General features: G+C 42.7%; 1 protein-coding gene across 1 annotated transcript in view; it reads left to right on the plus strand.

Annotated features, from left to right (window-relative positions):
* Nucleotides 1-24,665, plus strand: part of FAT3 (FAT atypical cadherin 3) — a 739,365-nt gene that overhangs the window by 620,586 nt on the left and 94,114 nt on the right. Inside the window, 2 exon segments of the mRNA XM_030200168.1 lie at nt 5,968-6,165; nt 9,021-9,819. Coding sequence (XP_030056028.1) covers nt 5,968-6,165; nt 9,021-9,819 — 997 coding nt within the window.

The raw sequence follows: 24,665 nt of genomic DNA on the forward strand, positions 1-24,665 counted from the left end.
ATTCAGTCAAATTTAAATCAGGTTGAAACCTCACATTCACAGTTCTGGAAGTTCCAGTAATATATTGGGCTCTGACGATAGGCGGATAGCCTTCTGACGGGATTCCCAATACTTCCCCGAAATATTTCTTCAGCATATCAAGGGCAGGTACAAGAGGAGACTTTGAGAAATTTAAAAACCTCAAATTATTTTTCCTCCCCTGATTTTCTAAGTATTCAAGTTTACGCAGTTGAAACTCTCTGTCCCTGACAGCTGTAGCTGCAAAACTCTGCAATTGAACAACCTCAGCTTCTAGTGAGGTAATTTTTTCCAAATGATTATCAGTTTGGCTACACAGAGTTTGGCACATCTGTTTAAGTTCTGTAATCTCTCCTCTAAAGGAGTTAGATAACTGAAGAAGGGAGGAATTCACTCCCTGTATCGCATCCCATAATGATTCCATGGCTACTACAGCCGGTTTCACTATACCTCCATTTCTAGAAGCAGCAGCCTGGGCAATAGGAGAAGAGAGCAAAGAGCTTTGGCTCTCTTCTGTTGACAACCTTCCCGGGGTCAATACCGCGATGGGTTCTCCTCGCACAGTTATGAAAGACTGACTCCTCTTGGGCGCTTCTCCACGCTATAATCCCATCGACACATAGCTACTTCCTGGTCTTGGAGGAGCTGCGTCTGGTTGTGGGCTTAGCGAAATGCCCTCTATGCTGCAGTCTGCCTCCGAAATAGTGGCTTCCATCGAGGCATTTGTACTCTGTCCCAGTGCATGGACCCCAAAACTCTCCAGAGTGGTTTGTCGGGCGGTTGGGGCTTCCACCAAGCCCAAGGAGGGAGGTGTCTTTGGTTTCTCCTTCCTTTTCCCCATTTCCAGCATGGGGAATTTTCCCGAAACAGCTGTACTCACTGGTGTTCAGGAGCTCCACCACACCATGTCTGCTCGAGACACCATCTTGGATCCCTTCATGCTCAAAACATGTACTTTTATTTACAAAATCATTTACGGAATGGCTCCAGACTATATGTGTGACATGATAGATCTCCCAACTCAAAACTCAACTTTAACTGCAAGGGATTATCTCATTCTACACTTCCTTAATTAAAAAATATCAAATATAAATCCACTCTAACTTGAGATTTCTCTCATTTAGGCACTAAATGGTGGAATTCTATCCCAATGGAAATAAGATCACTCAATAACTACCTGAACTTTCGCAAATTCTTGAAGGCTTTTCTTTTCAATAAATTCCTTCACTAGATGAGAACATAACATAAGAGTAGCCATACTGGGTCAGACCAATGGTCCATCCAGACCAGTATCCTGTTTTCCAAATAGTAGCCAAGCCAGGTCACAAGTACCTGGCAGAAACGTAAATCGTGGCAACACTCCATACCACAAATCCCAGGGCAATCAGTTGCTTCCCATGTGTGCCTCAATAGCAGACTATGGACTTTTCCTCCAGGAATTTGTTCAAACCTTTTTTAAACCCAGATACGCTAACCACTGTTACCACATCCTCCGGCAAAGAGTTCCAGAGCTTAACAATTCGTTGAGTGAAAAAATATTTTTTCATATTTGTTTTAAAAGTATTTCCATGTATCTCTCTCGAGTGTCCCCTAGTCTTTGTACTTTTGGAGCGAGTAAAAAATCGATTTACTTTTACTTGTTCTACACCACTCAAGATTTTGTAGACCTCAATCATATCTCCCCTCATCCGTCTCTTTTCCAAGCTGAAGAGCACTAACCTCTTTAGCCTTTCCTCGCATGAAAGGAGTTCCATTCCCTGTATAATTCTGGTCACTCTTCTTTGAACCTTTTCTAATTTCGCTATATCTGTTTTGAGATACGGCAACCAGAACGGAATGCAAACGTACCATGGAGTGATACAAAGGCATTATACTGTTTTCAGTCTTATTCGCCATCCCTTTTCTAATAATTCTTAGCCTCCTATTTGCTTTTTTGGTCACCACCACACAGTGAGCAAATTTCAGTGCATTATCTATGACACCCAGATCTTTTCCTTGAGCGCTGACCCCCAAGGTGGACCCTAGCATCAGGTAACTATGATTTGGATTATTCTTTCCAATGTGCATCACCTTGCATTTGTCCGCATTAAATTTCATCTGCCATTTGGACGCCCAGTCTTCCAATTTCCTAAGGTCTTCCTGCAATATTTCACAGTCCGCATCTGTTTTAACAACCTTGAATAGTTTCAACAAGTGTTATTGATGATGTAACAAAGAAAGCATCCCACAAGTTCAATATACAATGGATCGAAAACCTTAAACAAAGCAAGCTAAGCAAAAGCAGGCATTAACCACATCGACAAACTTTTTTACTTCCTCACCCTCGACTAACCCACCTCCAGCTAAACATGTATTACTAAACATTCTCCGTAATCTTACTGTCCCACACCCATAATGAACAGTCCCTCCCCCTTCCCCCTCCCGGTACTTTAAAATCTCAAGGAGCACACAGATTATGATTGTATAGCCAAACATAATTAGGGGGGGGGGATAAAATGTAAAATTTGTATAGTGACTTCAGTTATAACATTGATAATTTGTACTGGTCTCTCTTCATAGTATACTCTGTATAAGCTCTGTTACTATTAATAAAAAAGATTTAAACTAACAACCTTGAATAGTTTTGTATCATCTGCAGATTTGATCACCTCACTCGTCGTTCCGATTTCCATATAATTTATAAATATGTTAAATAGGACCAGTTCCAGTACAGATCCCTTCGGCACTCCACTGTTCACCCTCCTCCACTGAGAGAAATGACCATTTAACCCTACCCTCTGTTTTCTGTCCAATAACCAATTCCTAATCCACACCAGAACCTTTCCTCCTATCCCATGACTCTTTAATTTTCTCAAGAGTCTCCCATGAGGAACTTTATCAAAAGCTTTCTGAAATGTTGAAATCGGTTATAGCCAAGATCTTCCTCACCATTACTTTTTCAAAAATGTTCCTTTAATTCTTACAGTTTTTATAGCATGTATTATTTTATTTTATTTGTTACGTTTGTATCCCACCTTTCCCCACTTATTAATAGGCTCAAAGTGGCTTACATAGTTCCGGAGAGGTGGTTACAGACTCTGGTGTGAACAAATATAGTATAGGGGAGGAGTTCCACCCCCTTTATCATTTTGATTGTTCTTCTTTGAACTTCTCTAATTCTGCTATATCTGTTTTGAGATACAGCAACCAGAATTGAATACAATACTCAAGGTGAGATTGCACCGACTTACCATGCGAGTCACAGCTCTGCAGTATACTGCAAGTTGCTGACTCCTGTGTTAAAGGACTAGTGCTACCTGCATGCCACATCACATGTCCATCAGCTCTGGAGCATCGGGCCACTAAGCCTGGCCTCAAGCTCCCGGGCCACAGTGCACAGGGGTTCAGCACTGGCTTAAAAGCAGTTGGCCATAAAGGCCCTCACCCTCCCAAAGCAGAATGCCCCTCTGAGGTGCCCCCCCCCCCAACAAGCCCATTTCCCAAAAGTTACTCCAAAACTATCCTCTTGCAAATCCAACTAGCCCCCACCATGAATGCACCCCCCACCCCAGGGCCTACTGTACATGAAGCTTTGATGAGGAGTGGTCTGGGCAGGAGTGATGCCCAATTGTTCCTGCCCTCCTAGTCACATGTAACTAATTCTGTAAGTTACATGTGTAAATGGAATCTCCGCCCATGTCATATCATGCTCCACCCACCCATAAGCCACCGTGCAGTTTTGCACTGTAGCACTTGTGCCCTTTTAGAATAGCACTTAGGGCACTTATGTGCATAAGTGGTACCTTTCCCTGCATTTGCATGAAAATAGCTTCCGAAAATCCTCCTAAAATAGCATCACACTAGTGTATTAAAAATACAAATGAGATTTGTGAAGTGGCAAACCGCATCGAGGTGGGGAGACTTGTTTGGGTATATTTATATGAACAAGTAGAGGGGTTCTTCATCTGGATGTTTCTAGAGATATATGCTTGATCAGGTACAGTGGGGGAAATAAGTATTTGATCCCTTGCTGATTTTGTAAGTTTGCCCACTGACAAAGACATGAGCAGCCCATAATTGAAGGGTAGGTTATTGGTAACAGTGAGAGATAGCACATCACAAATTAAATCCGGAAAATCACATTGTGGAAAGTATATGAATTTATTTGCATTCTGCAGAGGGAAATAAGTATTTGATCCCCCACCAACCAGTAAGAGATCTGGCCCCTACAGACCAGGTAGATGCTCCAAATCAACTCGTTACCTGCATGACAGACAGCTGTCGGCAATGGTCACCTGTATGAAAGACACCTGTCCACAGACTCAGTGAATCAGTCAGACTCTAACCTCTACAAAATGGCCAAGAGCAAGGAGCTGTCTAAGGATGTCAGGGACAAGATCATACACCTGCACAAGGCTGGAATGGGCTACAAAACCATCAGTAAGACGCTGGGCGAGAAGGAGACAACTGTTGGTGCCATAGTAAGAAAATGGAAGAAGTACAAAATGACTGTCAATCGACAAAGATCTGGGGCTCCACGCAAAATCTCACCTCGTGGGGTATCCTTGATCATGAGGAAGGTTAGAAATCAGCCTACAACTACAAGGGGGGAACTTGTCAATGATCTCAAGGCAGCTGGGACCACTGTCACCACGAAAACCATTGGTAACACATTACGACATAACGGATTGCAATCCTGCAGTGCCCGCAAGGTCCCCCTGCTCCGGAAGGCACATGTGACGGCCCGTCTGAAGTTTGCCAGTGAACACCTGGATGATGCCGAGAGTGATTGGGAGAAGGTGCTGTGGTCAGATGAGACAAAAATTGAGCTCTTTGGCATGAACTCAACTCGCCGTGTTTGGAGGAAGAGAAATGCTGCCTATGACCCAAAGAACACCGTCCCCACTGTCAAGCATGGAGGTGGAAATGTTATGTTTTGGGGGTGTTTCTCTGCTAAGGGCACAGGACTACTTCACCGCATCAATGGGAGAATGGATGGGGCCATGTACCGTACAATTCTGAGTGACAACCTCCTTCCCTCCGCCAGGGCCTTAAAAATGGGTCGTGGCTGGGTCTTCCAGCATGACAATGACCCAAAACATACAGCCAAGGCAACAAAGGAGTGGCTCAGGAAGAAGCACATTAGGGTCATGGAGTGGCCTAGCCAGTCACCAGACCTTAATCCCATTGAAAACTTATGGAGGGAGCTGAAGCTGCGAGTTGCCAAGCGACAGCCCAGAACTCTTAATGATTTAGAGATGATCTGCAAAGAGGAGTGGACCAAAATTCCTCCTGACATGTGTGCAAACCTCATCATCAACTACAGAAGACGTCTGACCGCTGTGCTTGCCAACAAGGGTTTTGCCACCAAGTATTAGGTCTTGTTTGCCAGAGGGATCAAATACTTATTTCCCTCTGCAGAATGCAAATAAATTCATATACTTTCCACAATGTGATTTTCCGGATTTAATTTGTGATGTGCTATCTCTCACTGTTACCAATAACCTACCCTTCAATTATGGGCTGCTCATGTCTTTGTCAGTGGGCAAACTTACAAAATCAGCAAGGGATCAAATACTTATTTCCCCCACTGTATATATTGTATGTTCTTTTTTGACACTGCTTGCTGATGATCAATGTTTGCTTGATTGGTATGTTCTATTTGCTATTGTTTTCTGTATGTTTGACTTGAATATTTCATTAAAGACCTCCTTTAAGTAAAAAAAAAAAGAAGAACAAATACAGATGAGCTTAATTTTCACTAATAATATGAAACATTGACTTTTGGAAGTTTTTTGGTTCATTCTTGTTGGGGGGAGGGGAGGGGAGGGGATATCTATGCTTTCATATCCTTCCAAGTACTTGTGACCTGGAAACACCACTGTCAGGGACGGGATGCTGGACTTATTGGACATTTGATCTGATGCAGTATAGCATTTCTTATGTCTTTTTATTTAATTTAAATTTCAGGAAAATAAACCCATGGGGACGAGTATTTTGCAGCTGATGGTGACAGATAAAGACTCCTTTCACAATGGTCCTCCTTTCACCTTCTCTATTCTGTCTGGAAATGAGGAGGAGGCGTTTTTGTTGGACCAGGATGGGGTTTTACGATCTGCAGTTATCTTTAAACGTACTGTTGCGACAGAATATCTGCTTTCTGTACAGGTATTTTATGTTTGCATGAAAAGATTTACCTTTGCCCTGCCAGATTTATTTGAGGTCTTAAATAGTGTTTACAGTGCTTAGTACTTTAATATAGAGAGCTAAAGGTCTCGGGAGTAGGATAACATTTGCAGTGCACCGAAAGGATTTTGGTTTGCCTGGGAATACTAAAGATGCCTCTGGAGCATCTTTCCCAGTGGTTTTGGTCACTGGTCTCATTAAAAGGAATTTCCAAGTGCATCTTGACATATTGGGCTAGATTATATCACGCCAAAAAAAATAAAGTACTCATAAATTTAGGCGTACTTTATAGAATGCACATAAATTTCCTCTCGGTTGATAGAATATACTGAGCTTCCATCCACGTGACTAAATTTGGTCGCAGGCAATTACGCCAAGTAAAACCTGGTGTAAATGCTGATGCCTAAATTACGCACGAATCGCGTGTATTCTATAACAACGCACATAGATTTTAGAAATGCCCATGACCTCCCCATTCCACGTCCACGGCCATGCCCTCTTTTCAACTATGCAACTTAGAATTTACGCACATCATGTTACATAATACGCTTAGACAGATGTGCACGTAAATTCTAAGTAATGCCCATTAGTGTCACTTATTGCTTGTTAATGGGCAATTATCAGCTGTTTGGCTTGTTAGCCAATTAAGTTGCACATTCAAATCCAGAATACACACGGATTTGTGTGCGCAACTTAAATCGCGCTATATAGAAACCAGGGGATTGTGTGTATGTTACACCTTTTGAACTCTAGAAGGAGGCTCTATGAGGGTCTTTTACTAAAGAGCGCTCACGTTTTTAGCGTGAGCTAAAATTGTGGGCACGCTAAATGTTAGAGACACCAATGCATTCCTATGGGTGTCTCTAAGGTTTAGCGCACCCACAATTTTAGCGCATGCTAAAAACGTGAGTGCGCCTTAGTAAAAGACGCCCTAAATTACAAACGTATAGGTATATAATAAAAAAAATGAAATTGCATAAATCTAAATTCTAACATAGTAAATGACGGCAGATAAAGACCTGTACGGTCCATCCAGACTGCCTAACAAGGTAAACTCATTTTACATGCTATGTGATACTTTATATATATACCCGAGTTTGATTTGGCCTTGCCATTCTCAGGGCACTGACCGTATAAGTCTGCCCAGCACTGTTCCTGTAGAAAGTTCTGAAGCTAACGTCGAAGCTCCTTAAAATTTACACTCAAGCCCATCCATAACTATTTCAGTCCGATCAGGGCATAGACCGTAGAAATCTGCCCGGCACTGGCTTTGCTTCCCAATTACCGGTGTTGCCACCCAATCTCCGCTAAGATTCCGACCCTTTCCTTCCCCACTTCCAGGCTGTATATTTCTGAATGAGCTATCTCCTCCGCTAAATATCCTAGATCAGTGTTTCCCAAAAAACGGTATGCGCAAGACCTTCCCTGGAGTTAGATGAAAAGCGCACCCAATTGAACCGGCTCCTGGCAAAGAAAAAAATCTGATCTGTTCACTCTGTCCCCTCCTCACACTTTTTGCAGGCTCCCCGGCACAAAAGTTACTTGACAGGGACAGGCACAGAAGCTGCAGAGGCATATGCAGAGAGCATTCGTCAGGCAGCGTGCCTCTGCAGCTTCGGTGAGGGCCCTTTTTTTGAGGGGGGGTTCGGCTGTCAAGTTCACCATCGGGCCCCTGCCCCCACCGCGGTGCGCTACCTTTCGAATGCTCTCTCTATTTGCCTCTGCAGTTTCCGCGCCTGGTCCCGCTCAACTAACTTTTGTGCTGGGAAACCTGCGGAAAGAGGGAGGAGGGGCCAGAGTGAGCAAATCAGTTTTGGGGTTTTTTTGCTGGGAGCCAGGTTTGTGGTTTTTTTTCAATCGGGTGCCACTTTTCACGTACCCCCGGGGGAAGTCTCTCATTCCCCCTGGGGTGCACATACTGCCTTACAGAATAGCACGTATTTGCCTTGACACCACTTATTTGCATAAGTGCACACTTCCCTTAAAGTGACTGTATTCTGTACATTTGCACACTCAACTGATGTGTAAATGTAGCTGCCCTGTTAGTTTGCCCTTCATGCGCAGAACAGGTGTAAATGTGCACAGACAAATTTTAGCAGTGATTGTGCAAGTTGGGAAGCTATTTTATAAAGACGCATAGGAACCTACTTCCGACTTAGGCAAGTGTTTATAAAATTACCCTCCAAATAGAAAAATGAAGGCAGTGAAAGACCTTATGGCCTATCCAGTCTGCCCATCCATGCCATCTACTAGCCCGTCCTCTCCCTTAGATATCCTAGGTACTTGTCCCAAACTTTCTTGAATTCAGATACAGTTTTCATCTCCACCAGGAGACCATTGCACGGTTTTAACACCCTTGCTATGAAGAAGTATTTCTTCAGGTTACTTTTGAGTTTGTCACCTTTCACCTTCATCTGATTCCAGAGCTTCCTTTCAGTTGAAACTATTTGCTTTCTGTGCATTTATGCCACAGAGGTACTTAAACATCTCTATCATATCTCCCCTCTACCGCCTTTCTTCCAAAGTATACATATTGAGATTTGCCCAATAAAATGGGGTTGCCTTATTATTATAAAAGTTTTAAATTCCAGTCAAAACATGTTCCAAGTAAAGATTTCAGGCTTCAGACAGAAGGTAGGGATTAAGGAAAATGCTTTTAATCCCTTCCTCTGTAATACTTTCTTCACACGAATCCCCAGCTTCTGATTCAGCTAGTGATTTCTGCTCTGTAATGTGTAAAGCTGCAGAGTGCATATGGTTTTTTGGTGGCTGAATTTTCTTACAGATTTATCAAGTGTTGGTGTTTGATTTTATTTCTGTTTTTCAATCTTTTTCAGGCAAAGGATTCTGGAAAGCCTCAGCTGGCGTCGCAGTCCTACATCCAGGTTCGAGTGATTGAAGAGAGCATCCATAAGCCCTCAGCCATCCCACTGGAGATTTTTATCATCACCATGGAAGATGACTTTCCTGGGGGCGTCATTGGGAAGATTCATGCCACAGATCAGGATGTGTATGATGTACTCACATATACCCTGAAGTCGGAGCAGAAAAGTTTATACAAGGTCAATGGCCATGACGGAAAAATCATTGCTTTAGGAGGTCTCGATAGTGGTAAATATGTCTTAAATGTCTCCATCAGTGATGGCCGTTTCCAAGTGCCTGTGGATGTTACTGTCCATGTGGAGCAGTTGATTCAGGAAATGCTGCAGAATGCTGTCACGATCCGATTTGAGAACATATCCCCGGAAGATTTTGTTGGCATTCATATGCACGGGTTTCGACGCACCCTTCAGAATGCTGTTCTTACCCAGAAACAAGACAGCCTTCATATTATTAGCATTCAGCCTGTAGTGGGCACCAACCAGCTTGACATGCTCTTTGCAGTGCAGATACACAGTGGCGGGTTCTACAAGCCTGCCTATCTGATCCAGAAGCTTTCCAATGCGAGGAGACATTTGGAGAATGCGGTCCGTATCTCTGCTATCTTGGAAAAGAATTGTTCTGGGCTGGACTGCCAGGAGCAGCACTGTGAGCAAACCCTGTCGATCGATTCACACTCCCTAATGAGCTACAGCACAGCAAGAATCAGTTTCGTGTGTCCACGCTTCTACAGAAATGTGCGGTGCTCCTGCAATGGTAAGTGATCATCTGTGTGCGTGTAAGTTTGACTCTATACAATGAGTCATGGAAGATTTGAAAGCAGGATATGTTAGGAAATCAAGAGTTTCTCAGCCTTATCGCACTATCACATGAAATTCCCTAGCAGTTTTCTAACAGTTCTTTAGTGGTTTCCAAAACATCGCCTAGCTGTTTCTGGGTGTAGTTGTTGAGTAGGCCAAGACACACACTTAGGGCACAGAAAACTCTGGCTCTGACCAGAAAGTAAATGGTAGTGTTGTCCTTCAGACAAAGGTACTCCTCTTCCTTCTATAACAGGACACCTAATTTTTTTTATAAGAATTTAAATTTACAAGCAATAAAATAACTTGCCAGTAATACACAAGAATTATTTAAATCAGGTAATTCTATACTTTTCCTTGGACCACAAAATAGGGAGAGTGAAACAAAACAAGGAGATCAATTAAACAACAGTAAACAGAAAAAACGTGGTATTAACCTGATTATCCCCAGTTAATATTTATCTGAATCATTATTCCACATTGATCGTCTGGTTGGCTTCTTCAAACCCAAAATGGTGTATATTCAATTTATTTTGTTGGAAACATACTTATTGTCCAATATTAGTAGAAATAATACACCTAATTTCATTTTTTCTCTTTTAAAACCAGAAATTATTTAACAGTGCAAACACTTGAGTCTCTAATCCAATTCCCACTGATTAAGGTAATCCCAGTTTCACAGGCTTCACTCCTTTTGAATTAATATTACTAAGTAATTACTAAGTAATATTACTAAGTAATTTATATTACTTAGTAATAATTTATATTACTACTAAGAGGAATCATTACAAAGGAAAATAACAAAATTTTCAGGAAATATTTCTGAGGAAATCTTTAGGAGTCATACCCGGAACTCTGGGAAAACAACAATCTCAATATTAATCATCTGTAATAATATTCATTTTGTTCAAATTTCTGGTCTATTATCATTTTCAAAATCTTAACCGTATCCTACTCCTATAGAACTTAATTTGCTGTATCAATTTTTCTTTCTCAAAGGGTTCAATTAGGTTATCCATGTAACTCACTAATAAGATTATATCTGAAGCAAAGTTATTTACTACCACCATTAGGTCCTGGAGCGCCTTCCAGATGATATTCAATGTAACCTTCACAGGAGCCAAAAAGTCCAAGCTGATAGCTCTTACGGGTTTAGGAGTGGCACCGCTGTAAACGACTTCCGTTTCAGCATGGACTCCTAACTCACTCCTCCACTCCTTGAACATGGTGGTTAAATGATTCGGGAGTGATGAAGTTGTTTCCAGGTCCAAGAGCACTGACGCACCTTCGCTGGCACTAATCAAAGGACTCACCAACCCAGTCATCTGTGGGCAGCTCGTCACACAGCGGTCCCACACTTGCTGCACAGGGGACAAAACTCTGGCCATCAGCGGCTGACCCCCGATTGTCCCTTTCCTCTCAGTTAAGGTAACTACAGTTGCAGAGAGGAAATTTCAAGTAAACAGAGACAAAACTTCAGAGGACAGCTGGGCCGTTGAGCGTACGAGCTTCAGGTCACCATCTTTCCACTCTCCCAGGGCATCTAAATTTAAGCACCTCTTGCATGCTTAAATTTATAAAATACAAGCACTTATATGAGTGAATGCACATGTATATTGGTAAGTGCTAGCGGAGGGCTCAGCTGTGTTCTAAAGAGTATGCATACAACTGCCTTAGTGTGTAACTGCAAGGGGAGGAGGTACATGTGGGTGGAGCATGGGTTGAGCTACCAGTTATGCATGTAATCTACAAAATACTGTAAGTTACATGCTAAAGGGCTGAATTTAGGTGCGTGCATTTATGCCAGCCATAGACCTGGCGTAAATGGGCATACCGAAATGTAGGCCAACTTACAGTAGTATTCTGTAATGGCAACTTGGAGCACAGATGATTTTATAGAACTTCTTTTGGATGCTAAGAACTGGGGCTCTTAAGCACCTGCCCTGTTTGGCACATCTGTTATCTTGTATAAAGTGAGCTTTAGAAATATTACAACAGACGCAGAACCAGTGATCTCTAGCAAATGGGAGATTGGAGGGGGGGCGGCTCATGACCGTTATTGTCTGGGAGCCCAGATCATTGTCAGTCCACCCCTGATGTGACCTCCTAAGAGACTGTGATGGCACGTACAGAAACAACTTCTGTTTTAGGTATCCTGGACCTAACCCATTCACTGTCTTAAAGCCCTAACATAGAACATGATCCAATCGTCTACTGGAGGCCAACACAGAGACCTCTTTTTCTGCAGTAGCAACCATGTAGCAGTTTGTTGAAGCAGCTGCAAAAAAACAAAGTTGCTTCTTGGTAGGCCTCTGTAGAGGCAGTTACGATAGTTTAAATTGCTAGTAATGTAGGCATGGATCAAAGACCTAGAGGGGCATAATTGAACGAAAACGCCTATCTCCATGGGCGTTTATCTCTAAGAACGGGTCTGTGAAGGGGCGAACCGAACCGTATTTTGGGAAAAAATAGACGCCCATGTTTTATTCAACAATGTGTGAGCTGGGCGTTTTTGTTTTTCAGCGATAATGGAAAATGAAAGCGCCCAGCTCAAAAACGAATAAATCCAAGGCATTTGTTCGTGGGAGGGGCCAGGATTCGTAGTGCACTGGTCCCCCTCACATGCCAGGACATCAACCGGGCACCCTAGGGGGCACTTTTACAAAACCAAACAAAAAGGTAAAAGAGCTCCCAGGTGCATAGTACCCTTCCCTTGTGTGTTGAGCCCCCCAAATCCCCCTCAAAACCCACTGCCCACAAGTCTACACCATTACTATAGCCCTAAGGGGTGAAGGGGGGCACCTACATGTGGGTACAGTGGGTTTGGGGGGGTTGGACGACTAAGCATTAAGCAGCACAATTGTAACAGGTAGGGGGGGATGGGCCTGACGTCCACTGCACCCCCTAACAACTGCTCCAGGGACCTGCATACTGCTGCCTGGGAGGAGGGTATGACATTTGAGGGTGAAAATAAAAAGTTGTGAAACATAATTTTTTTGTGGTGGGAGGGGGTTAGTGACCACTGGGGGAGTCAGGGGAGGTCATCCCCGACTCCCTCTGGTGGTAATCTGGTCATTTAGGGCACTTTTTGGGGCCTTATTCGTGAAAAAACAGGGTCCAGGAAAAGTGCCCTAAATTCTACCTACAAACGCATACTTATTTTCCATTATCGGCGAAAGGCGCCCATCTCTGTTCGGGTGATAACCACGCCCCAGTTCCGCCTTCACCACGCCTCCGACACGCCCCCATCAACTTTGTCCGCATCCGCGACGGAGTGCAGTTGAAAACGTCCAAGTTTGGCTTTCGATTATACCGCTTTATTCGTTTTTGTGAGATAAACGTCTATCTCCCAATTTAGGTCGGAACTTGGGCGTTTTTCTCGTTCGATTATAAGCAGGCTAGTATACAAGAAAGCAATGTTAACGCTGCAAAACTGAACATACCAGTCCTGAAACCTGTACCTCCGCTGTCCAAGAACACCCATATTCACTGATGACATACAAAACAAATAGGAAGAAAAAAAGAGGAGAAAGGGTCCCTCATGCAAACGTGAGCAGCGAATCAAAAAAGTGAGGCAGACACAAAGAGGATATCAAAATGTAAAAGTTTCTTATTCTAAAAGGCATAAAACCGACCTGACACAGCCATGTTTCGGCACAAAGGGATCAAACAGATCTTGTATGTTGTGAAAAAATTTAACTTAAAGAAGATGTCATTGATTACGTTACCGGTTTAGCCGGCAAGGCCTTATTTGCATTACAGAGAGAATTTCCTACTTGGGAGCGATTCAGCAGCCAGGATCTTGACATCTTCTTTAAGCTAAGTTTTGTCATCATAACACACAAGATCTGTTTGACCCCTTAGGCAGGCCTTTGTGCCGAAACATGGCCATGTCTGGTCAGTTTTATGCCTTTTAGAATAAAAGACTTTTACATTTTGATATCCTCCTTGAATCCACCTCACTTTTTTGTTTCCCTGTACAAAACAGATAGATCAGGGCTTTAGTTCCCTGTGACTTTCACTAATTCACAACAGTTCTATCTGTCTTGTTTTAATTTGTAGGCATCGACCCTCTACCCAATCTGCAACTGCTGTCAGTTTCAATATTGCAGGCCTTTATCTAGGCCCATATGTGTCACAGCCTGTAGGCCCAAAGCTCTCTGGACCTTTTGGGAAAGCAACAAGATAATAGAAATTCCTCAGAATAGGTCCCCTTCCATCCACTCTTTGAGACCTGTCATCCAGGTACAGCTGCATCCAGGTCAATGCCAAACCCACAAATACCAACCTTCATCCAGCTGAACCAGCAGAAGCCCATGGTCCATTGTGCCAAAGGGAAAGGGGATAGGATTTGATATACAACCTTTCTGTGGTTACAATCAAAGTGGTTTACATATTATATACAGGTGCATATATTGTACCTGGGGTAGTGGAGGGTTAAGTTACTTGCTTAGAGTCAGAAGGAGCTACAGTGAGAATCGAACTAGTTTCTCCTGGTTTTCAGGCCACTGCATTAACCATTAGGCTATCACATTAGCCTGTGATAAGGTACAGGAATACAAGTTTCCTTAACATCATCCGTAGCCATAGAAATGTCTAACAGTGACATCAAAAAGGTCTCTGTACTGTTGCTTCTATGGAAATTTTCAGCTGCAAATGCTGAAAACCTCAGTCCAGAGCAGGGAGTCCAAGTTGATCAAAAAGGACGATACTGTTGCTATACAGAGAAATGCTGTGGAGGAGTAGCCTAGTGGTTAGTGCAGTGGACTTTGATCCTGGGGAACTGAGTTCAATTCCCACTGCAGCTCCTTGTGACTCTGGGCAAGTCAGTTAACCCTCCATTGCCCCTGGTACAAAATAAGTACCTGAATATATGTAAACCGCTTTGAATGTAGTTGCAAAAACCTCAGAAAGGTGGTATATCAAGTCCCATTTCCCTTTCCCTTTTGAATATAAAGCCCATTATTTTTAGGACTTTATTCAAAAATTTACTCAAGAAATAATTTACCCAAAATTTGAAACAAAACAAAGTGCTTTGCTGTAGTTCATGCTATAACTGTTTTCTAAAATTCATAAATTACACAAATTAAGCTGATCAGTTGTTGGCTTCTCTGGAGTGGTGTATTTAACATGGTTGGAGCATTTTAAGTATGGTTCCATCGGCGTACAGAACATTTATTATTTCCAGGTTTCAAGGCTGTTCATCGTATCAAATGAAATGTTTGGAACTGCTGGATTTTTGCTAAAATAAGGAATGCAGTGTATAAGTTTTTTTTTGTTTTGGTCTCACCACCTTTTTCAAGATTCAATGGGACATCCAATTTGGGATGTTCATAGATGCACAAGTATGTGAAAAACTGAATTTTTGTTGTTTATAAATTTTAAACATTTATTTGGCATGAACTGTTGTGAAACATTTTCAGGTTTATCTTCAAATTTTAGATATTTTTCTCAAATTTTAAATGATTTCTAGCTTTTTTTTTTTTGTGAGTTAAATGATTTATATAAATTTTTGACTCTCAGTTGAAGAATCTGTTTTGCTTGATACCTCTAAAGTTTTTTCAGGGATATCTTTTGGTTCTTGCCTTTTTATCATATACGTTTACTACTGCCAGATGTCACAAAAAATGTGCAATTTATTCAGACCCAGCTGTGTGCTGCTTGTCTAGATTGTGTTTATTCAGGAGACCCCACATCTAGTACCTCACTCAGAGGCGCAATTGCTTAGAAATGTCAAAACAACAAATCTTGCTGATTTTCACAAAGCTCAGGTCTGTGAAAGGTAGAAGTGTATATTTTCTCTGATTTTCTAGTTATATTGTATGCATGAAGGTAGAGTTTCGTTAATTTCCTGCTGCCAATTATATGTAGAAATGAAGTGACATCTTCGGTTGTAATGAGACCCCTGCGCTAATAACCACAATTTTTCACAGTATAGTTATTACAAAGGGGCCTCCATGTCACCAAATATTTTTATCACCTCTTGGTGGAGTAATTATTCTGACACATGGTGTCTGCGCCCTATTTCACATTTATGGGTATAATTTGTACAGAGACACAGTATGCTGCAATTTCCTGGAAACCATCCCCTGATGCTTAATCTAATTTTGCGTAATTCCCTTCAGACAGTAGCATGGCAAAGCCAAGGAAGGAGCAGATGCATATTTTATTAAAATAAGGTAGCGATTTTGTAGCATTTGACTAATATGACACAATTATATAAAAGCGGAAAAATCTTTCTAGACTTTGCCAGTAAAAATCAAAACACAGCCATCCTCAATGAATGCAGCTTGGCCACATTTTTTTTCTCTCTCTAAAAGCCAGATATCTGGAAATAGAAATGTAAATATACAAAATTTCATTATAGACAATCCAGGTCCATTATGTTGACATGATCATTGGAGGTATACAGTATATACACTTTTGGGAGCTGAAAATAAATTTCATTTAAACTAAATGGACCAGAGGCGTAGCCAGACAACAGATTTTGGGTGGGCCTAGGCAAGAAATGGGTGGGCACCAAATGTTCTCCCCCCCCCCCCCCCCCCCCCCCCACCACCAAAAGACATCTAAGCTGACAGGAAAATGCTTCTTTCCGCCTTGGCAGTCTGCAGCAAGCATGCGCTGAAAACTGAACATGCGCAGGTGCCAGTATCGTGGAGAGTAGCGTTGTCATTACCATCAGAGGGAAGTCTTCAGCTGGTAGAGCTTGGGATCTCCACCAGCTACCGCTAAACGTGTGCTGCTGTTGGGTGGGCCTGAGCCCTAAGTGGATGGGCCCTGGCCCACCCAGGCCCACCTGTGGCAACGCCACTGAAATGGACCATCATAGACTCAGAGTTCAAATGTTTAAGATACTGTTTACTTTCTTATCAGACCTCTTGGAGTTCCTTTTTTACTGTACCCTGTAGGTCTTTCTCTTTACAGTGAACTAGGGGGTCCTTTTACTAAGGTGCGCTGAAAAATGGCCTGCGGTGGTGTAGACGCGTGTTTTGGGCGTGCGCAGAATCATTTTTCAGCGCACCTGCAAAAAATACCGTTTTTTTTATTTTTGCCGAAAATGGACGTGCAGCAAAATGAAAATTGCCACGCATCCATTTTGGGTCTGAGACCTTACTGCTAGCCATTGACCTAGTGGTAAAGTCTAATGTGATAACTGGGTGGTAATGACCTACGCGCATCAAATGCCACTTGGCACTCACCCAATACGCGCGTCTGAAAATACAATTATTTTTCAGACACTTGCCAAAAATGAAATTACCCCAAGAGCCAGGCGGTATCTCCATTTTGCTGCGCATTGGACCAGTGGCGTAGCCAAGGGTGGGCTGGGGTGGGCCCAGGCCCACCCACTTTAGGTTCAGGCCCACCAAGTAGCAGCACACCTATAATGTGGCTGGCAGGGACTCCAAGCCCCACCACCCAAAAACTCCCAACAACTGTTTGCTACTGGTGAAAATTTGCTATTTAAAAGGTATATGGGGGAGAGGGGATGTTTGAAAGACCATATGGCATGCAGGCGAGAGAGGGAGAAACCAAATCACTTGTAGGACAAGGCGGAGTTCTGCCCACCCACCTTGGGTCCAGGCCCACCCAAACTTGGGTGTCTGGCTACGCCCCTGCATTGGACGCTCATAGACGCTTACGCAGCTTAGTAAAAGGGCCCCAAGGTATTTTCTTTGATAGGATCTATTGCAGTTGAAAATATAACACTGAGAGTATGTTAAAAAACAAAAAAAAAACCTAGAGGCGAGTAGTTAAAAAAAAGAAAAATACCTGTCATGAAGTTCTTATAATCAAATCTGTGTATAGTACTGTCTGGTCAGTTATCCTATATAATAATTACTACTACTACTACTATTTAGCATTTCTATAGCGCTACAAATCGTATGCAGCGCTTCACAAATATAGAAGAAAGACAGTCCCTGCTCAAAGAGCTTACAATCTAATAGACAAAATTAAAGCAAGCAAATCAATTAATGTGGGGGAGTGGTTACAAGTCAAAAGCAATGTTAAAGAGACGGGCTTTCAATCTAGATTTAAAGATGGTCAAGGATGGGGCAGTAATATTCCAGTAAGATGTGTAAATAAAAAACTTAAAGCAAGACATTCAATATATTGTATATGGATTTTCAGAAGGCACTTGGCAACATGAAAGACTCCTCGGGAAAATTTATGATGAAGCCACAACTTAAGTACTGCAAGCAGTTCTGGGTAGCTGCACCTCAAAACAGCAGAATGATGAGAAAAACAATTATAGGGCTGATCAGTCCTCTTATAAAAAGAAAGGCTCAACTGGTTAGGAGAAGAAACAAGTGACAGCTGATACCAACAGAGGTCTATAAAATTCTGTATGGTGTGAACAAGTAATTTATACTATCAAACAGTACTAAGTTCTAAAGTAGCTGCCTGTGTCCGTGGCTCCTGGAGTTGCTGAGCTAGGCTCCGTAGCCAGGCTGATGTCACTCACAGCTGATTCCCAGGCAGGGGGAGGAGTAGGGAAACACGTGGAGCAACTTGCTCCGTGTGTTTCCCTACTCCTCCCCCTGCCTGGGAATCAGCTGTGAGAGCACCGCTCAAACACCCCCTCCGCGCATCACCCAAGCCCCCCCCCCCGAAGCACATCAACACCCCACCCCCACCCGAAGCACATCAACCCCCTCGCCACCCACAGCTGCCACTGGTGACGCTGTCCGGCCGCTGCTGTTTCTCCTGTTGAGCAGCAGCAGCTGCTACAAAAAGGAAAAAAGCCATAAATGTTTTTAAACCTGAAACGCGGCACCTTAGACAGCCATCTGGCATTGGCTGTCGGCTCTGCAGCCGCTCCTCCTCTCGCCTCCACGTCACTGCTGCTGGAGTAAGACCCCGGAGGAGCACAGCGACATAAGAAGCGAGAGGAGGAGCGGCTGCAAAGCCAACAGCCAATGCCTGATGGCTGTCTACGGTGCCGCGTTTCAGGTTTAAAATCATTTATTGCTTTTTTTCTTTTTGTAGCGTCCGCTGCTGCTCAACAGGAGAAGCAGCAGCGGCCGGACAGTGTTCCCAGTGGCAGCTGCGGGTGGCGAGGGAGTTTGATTCGCCGGGGGGGGGAGGGTCGCTGGACATGGGTGGCAGCAGGGTGGGCAGGGGGAGAGGAGGGTCGCTGGACATGGATGGATGGAGGGGGGCAGGGGAGAGGGAGGTGGGGGTTGGGGTCCTGAGACCAAAGAGGTGGGGGTGGGGAGGGGGACCCTGCGAGAGGGGGGGTGGGGGACCTGCGAGAGGGGAGTGGGCACACACCCACTCACTCACTGTATCTCACATACACTCACTGACACACTGTCTGTCTATCACACTCTATCTCTCTGTCACACACACACACAGACACTCTGTCTCTCACACACTCTCTCTCTCACACAAACACACACACACTCTGTTTCTGTCTCCCTCTCATTCTCTCTCTGACACACACACTCCATCTTTCACACACACTCTCTCTCAAACATACACACACCAAGAAAAACCTTGCTAGCGCCCGTTTCATTTCTGTCAGAAACAGGCCTTTTTTTTACTAGTGATGAATATTCCTTTGAATGTTACATAAATGAGCACTTTCTGCTCATAAAACTCTTTTAAACATCAAAGAATGCTTATAAAATTACCCCCAAAGCTACGATAACTATACAGAAGGAGTAAAACGACTGATCTGTGTAGTCACAAATACTCTTTAAATACAGCTGCCAAGCTACCTAATCTGTGCATCAGATTCTGTCCTTGGCCTGATGAATTTGAATTGCATATCAGAAGCTGGAATAATCTAAAAAGTAGCAATGATTGATGATAAAGCCAGGACTGATTTATTGTTTTAAAGCCAGAGAAGTAATCAATGTTAAAGGGGCTTGAAAAATGTGTACAGGCACATCCCCAAATCTCAGCTGGATCATCCGGCTGAGAGATGCATATTCATCAGCTCAGAAGGGATTGTGTCCAAAGTGACATATACTTTTTATCAGCTGCAAATAGCTTTACAAAAATAAATAGAAAATATAGGAATGTGAGGCCGTAAAATTCCAAAGTATTTTATCTTTCAGGTTCAACTAGGGGGTCCCTGGTGTCTGGCTTAGATCAGGGGCAATCTCCAGTCATTTCTGCACCTTCAGTGGCCTGAATTCCAAATGGTGCTTATGACCCCTGCTGGTAGTCTTATGGTACTACTGCTAAGAATCAAGCCGTCACAATCTGCATAAATACACACATGCTTTTGTCGCACGTGTACTTGTATGCACCTATAAACCTTGCCAATTTTATAATAGCCATTTTCCACATTTAAAACATTCTTTACAAGCAGAAAAAATGCTTTATAACATACAGGCTCACAAACAACTGATCTGCTTTTGAGATCCATCCTTTCTTCATCAGGTCAATGCAGAAGAAGCTAAGATGATCTTGCCCAAATGTACAAGGTTGCAATAAGGTGATCATTTGATAAATGATATAAAGGCCCTTTTTGCATAGTACTTCTGTGTAGGAATTGGAACATCCAGGCTGGGATGTTCACAGTTCCTCCACTGAACACAGTCTTTTTGTAAAATATATTTAAGGATGCTATTGCATATGTATTTACCAGCATGTACAGCAGGAACATTTTGCAAAACTGCACATCTTGAACAAGCAGGGAGACCATGCAAAGTATGTCTCATGAAATGTGGGCACATTTATGGCTGTGTTGGCATATATGGGTTTGCATTTCTTGTATGTGTTTGTGTCGGCTTTCTGTTTGTCTCTGATGGGAGAGGACATGAGAGGGGAGGGCACTTTGAAAAGTACAATTTTTTAGTCACTGTGTTACAGTGAATCTGTATATGTATGCTGTAAGTGTATGAAGTGTTGGAATTGGTTCTCCCATAGACATGTATTGGGGCATTTTGGGAAGGCTTTCAATGCTACATGCATAAGTAGAGGAGTGTGGTAGCCGTGTTAGTCCACTTTTAAGGTTATCAATAGAAATCAAACAAAATAAAACATGGAAAAGAAAATAAGATGATACCTTTTTTATTGGACATAACTTAATACATTTCTTGATTAGCTTTCGAAGGTTGCCCTTCTTCGTCAGATCGGAAATAAGCAAATGTGCTAGCTGTCAGTGTATATAAGTGAAAACATTCAAGCATTACTATGACAGTCTGACAGGGTGGGAGGATGGGGGTGGGTCGGAGGTATGCATGGGGGACATCAAAGCATATCATTGATATTCTAACAGGATGGGTGTGGATAGGTGGATATCCTGTTAGAATATCAATGATATGCTTTGATGTCCCCATGCATACCTCCGACCCACCCCCATCCTCCCACCCTGTCAGACTGTCATACTAATGCTTGAATGTTTTCACTTATATACACTGTCAGCTAGCACATTTGCTTATTTCCAATCTGACGAAGAAGAGCAACCTTCGAAAGCTAATCAAGAAATGTATTAAGTTATGTCCAATAAAAAAGGTATCATCTTATTTTCTTTTCCATGTTTTATTTTGTTTGATTTCTATTGATAATGCTACATGCAGAAACTTTAATTCTGCAGCACAAGAAGTTTCCTCAGGTCACCTCCCCTCTTCATATGACTAGGGTTGCCTTCCAGTGCCTTCTCACATTCTCTGTTGCTAGTTAAACTGAAAGCAGGCATGGCAGACTCATTCAAACAGCTGTGGGTGAGGAGGGGAGGAGAGAATTACAGAACTGCCAATGGAGCTTTTACATTTAGAAAAATGTTCAGATACATTAGTCAACCTTCAGCAGAAAGCTGTTAAATCTTGAAACAAGTGGGGGAAAATGTGCAGCATGACTCATGGAAAAATTTCTTCCAAACCCTCTATATATGTAATTCAGTGTATCTGTGCGGTAGTAGTTCAGGAGGGCTGAAGTACTTTGTGGATAGATTATGGGGGGGGGGGGGGGGGGGGATGGTGGGGCAATTAGGAAGGGTGAATCAATTTGGGGGTAGTATATCAGTTGCATGGATAGTTTAAGGGGGTGGGGCAGATCGGGAGTGGTAGGTCAGTTGCGAGGTAATTTGTGTCAATGGGTGGTGGGGCAAAAGTGGAGTAGTTTTGAGAACGGGTTCCGTTGCATGGGGTAATTTGGGGAAGTTGGGCAATTTGGGGTTGTTGGCAGTTGCAGTGGGTCATTTTACAGTGTCAAAGCAGATGAGGGGGGAGTTTAGAGAGCTGGGAGCAGTTTGGGGGAAGGTTTAAGGCAGTTGCATGGAGTAGTTTTGTGGTGGGCAATTTAGAAGCATTGGGGTAATTTAGGGGGTAGTGATGAGGCAACAGTTTGTGCTGGGGTAATTTGGGGGGCAGGTTAGTTTGGAGGATTGGGAGTAGATGTGACAGGAGAGTTTTGAGGATGGGGACAGTTTAATGTCAGGAGTATATGCAGGGGTAGTTATTGGAGTGGGGCAGTGTGGAGGTGGTTTTGGGGTGTGGGGGCAATTTGGAAGAGTTAGGGGAAGCCCCGGTGGAATTGTGGGGGAGGGGGTCTGGAGAAGTTATAGGTGGGGGTAGTTTTGAAAAGTAGGGGCAGTTGTGCTCTGTAGTTGAACATTGGGGCTATACTTCCATTAATATTTTGGATATTACCTTAAGAGGCTTAGAATATGTTTGGATTTTAATGTTGGAACATTTTGGATTTTTTTTTCCTTTCTCTCTTTTATGCTGTAATGTGGTTTGTGGTTGACGTCATACAACAATAAAGAAATTTCAAAAAAAAATATTTTGGACATTACCATCAGCCTTGTGATATGGGAAATAGTCACGACAGCATATAGAAGGGAAACCAGTCACCATCCGAGACATCTTCAGGATAACATCCCAGTTGGTCAATTTTTACGTATGAAGCGATTGTGTTCGACTATAGAGCAATTTATGAATCATGCTGTAATATGACATATAGATTTCAACAATGGGGATATCCTACTCAGGTTGTGAGAAAAGCATTTAAGAGGGCAAAACATGCTGATAGGAGGTGGCTATTGGCAACAAAGCCTCATCAGCCAGATACATCTTTGGTTTGTGTTCTCCCTTTTTCAGTGATGGCACATAATATACGTACTTTGATCTACAAGTATTGGCATGTATTGGCATGTACAGCAGAAGTAGGAATTTGGGTGAGCTACTGTCAACTCCAATGCGGAAAATAGAGGGAGAGATAGAACATTATAAGTGTGGTAAATGTCTTTATTGTGGTTATGTAAAGGAGGGTAACAAAATATTGATACCCCATAGCTCCCGCTATTTCTATTTGAAATCTAGGACAGATTGTAACTCAACAGGGGTGGCATTCTGCCTATGGCATCCATGTGGTTTGGCATATATTGGCCAAACAGTGCGGAAGATCAGATGACAAATGACTTTCGGTGTTCGGATCATCTTTTTGTCCTTTTGTCAGGTCCTAGACGGGGTTTTCCTGCTTCCAAAGCGACCATTGCTCGGTGGCTTAAAGAAGCCATTCTTTCAGCTTACCTTCTGAAAGGTCAGATTCCTACGGACGGCTTGCGTGCCCATTTGACTCGTGCTCGGGCTACTTCTTGGGCTGAAACGGGGGGTCCTTTCTCTGGATGACATTTGTCGGGCAGCTACTTGGGCTTCTCGCCATTCTTTTATTAAGCACTACAGATTTGACATTGCAGCGCAGGAAGATGTGCTTTTTGGGGCAACGGCTTCCCTCCCTAATTAGGGGATTGCTTTGTTACATCCCACCAGTTCCTGGATTCATTGGTGCTGAGGCTAAGGAAGGTAAAATTAGGTCTTACCTGATAATTTTCTTTTCTTTAGTCACAGCAGATGAATCCAGAATCCCTACCCTGTATTGTTCGAGCCGCGCATTTTGTTCTTCAGATGGGAAATCTGATTTCGGAGATTAAGATAACATAAAGGAGAAGAAAGAAAAAGAGTTACTGGAATTATTGTTATTTTTCTGTCAAGTTCAAGTTATGTGTTCGGCTGTTGCCGCATAGTTGTGAGGAGTGTTCTTGTTTCAATACTTTATCCTTATCCTCTGCTTTGGGGATGCAACCTATACTAAGGTGATAGAGAGTTGGGCGTCCAGGGTCACTGCTATCTCTTCAGTGTTCTCTATCTCCACCTGCTGGTAGGCAGATACAACCCACCAGTTCCTGGATTCATCTGCTGTGACTAAAGGAAAGAAAATTATCAGGTAAGACCTAATTTTACCATAATTTTTAGAGAGTGATTAATTTTGATGTATGTTTGTACTTAGGTCCCCTTTTGAAAAAAGCATAGCGAAACTTGGCCAGAGTCAAGGGGACGTGACTAGGTGCATGTGTGGTGGGAGTTATTCACAACATCTTAGAACATGAAACATCATGGGGGAAAATGGAATCAGTTATATTAATAGGGTGATCATGGTTTGAAAAGGGAAAAGAGCAAAGAATGCTGAGCTACCCTAGTTAGGAAACAGAGCACATATATCTTGGTGGGTATAATGAGAAGCAGTACTGTGGGGGATGGTTGAGTATTGTACATGTTGTTAAATGTTATTTTTCTGCTTATACATATACAAATTCTATTAATAGAACATGGTCAGATTTTATGATTAGTCATGGTGTAATGTGAAGTATTCTTTTTGTGCCATGCTCAGTGACCCATATTTATATAAATAAGTATAAGTTATATAAGTGGATTACAGTGTTTGATATGCAGGCTCATTTATATACCAAGATTAGGGAGTGTATGTAAAAACATAAGGATTTAGTTAATTGTCTCCTATTATTCGATTCACAAATAGGAGGGTAAATAATAGGTATAACCTCTT

Source organism: Microcaecilia unicolor, chromosome 4 (assembly GCF_901765095.1).
Source record: "Microcaecilia unicolor chromosome 4, aMicUni1.1, whole genome shotgun sequence".
NCBI lineage: Eukaryota > Metazoa > Chordata > Amphibia > Gymnophiona > Siphonopidae > Microcaecilia > Microcaecilia unicolor.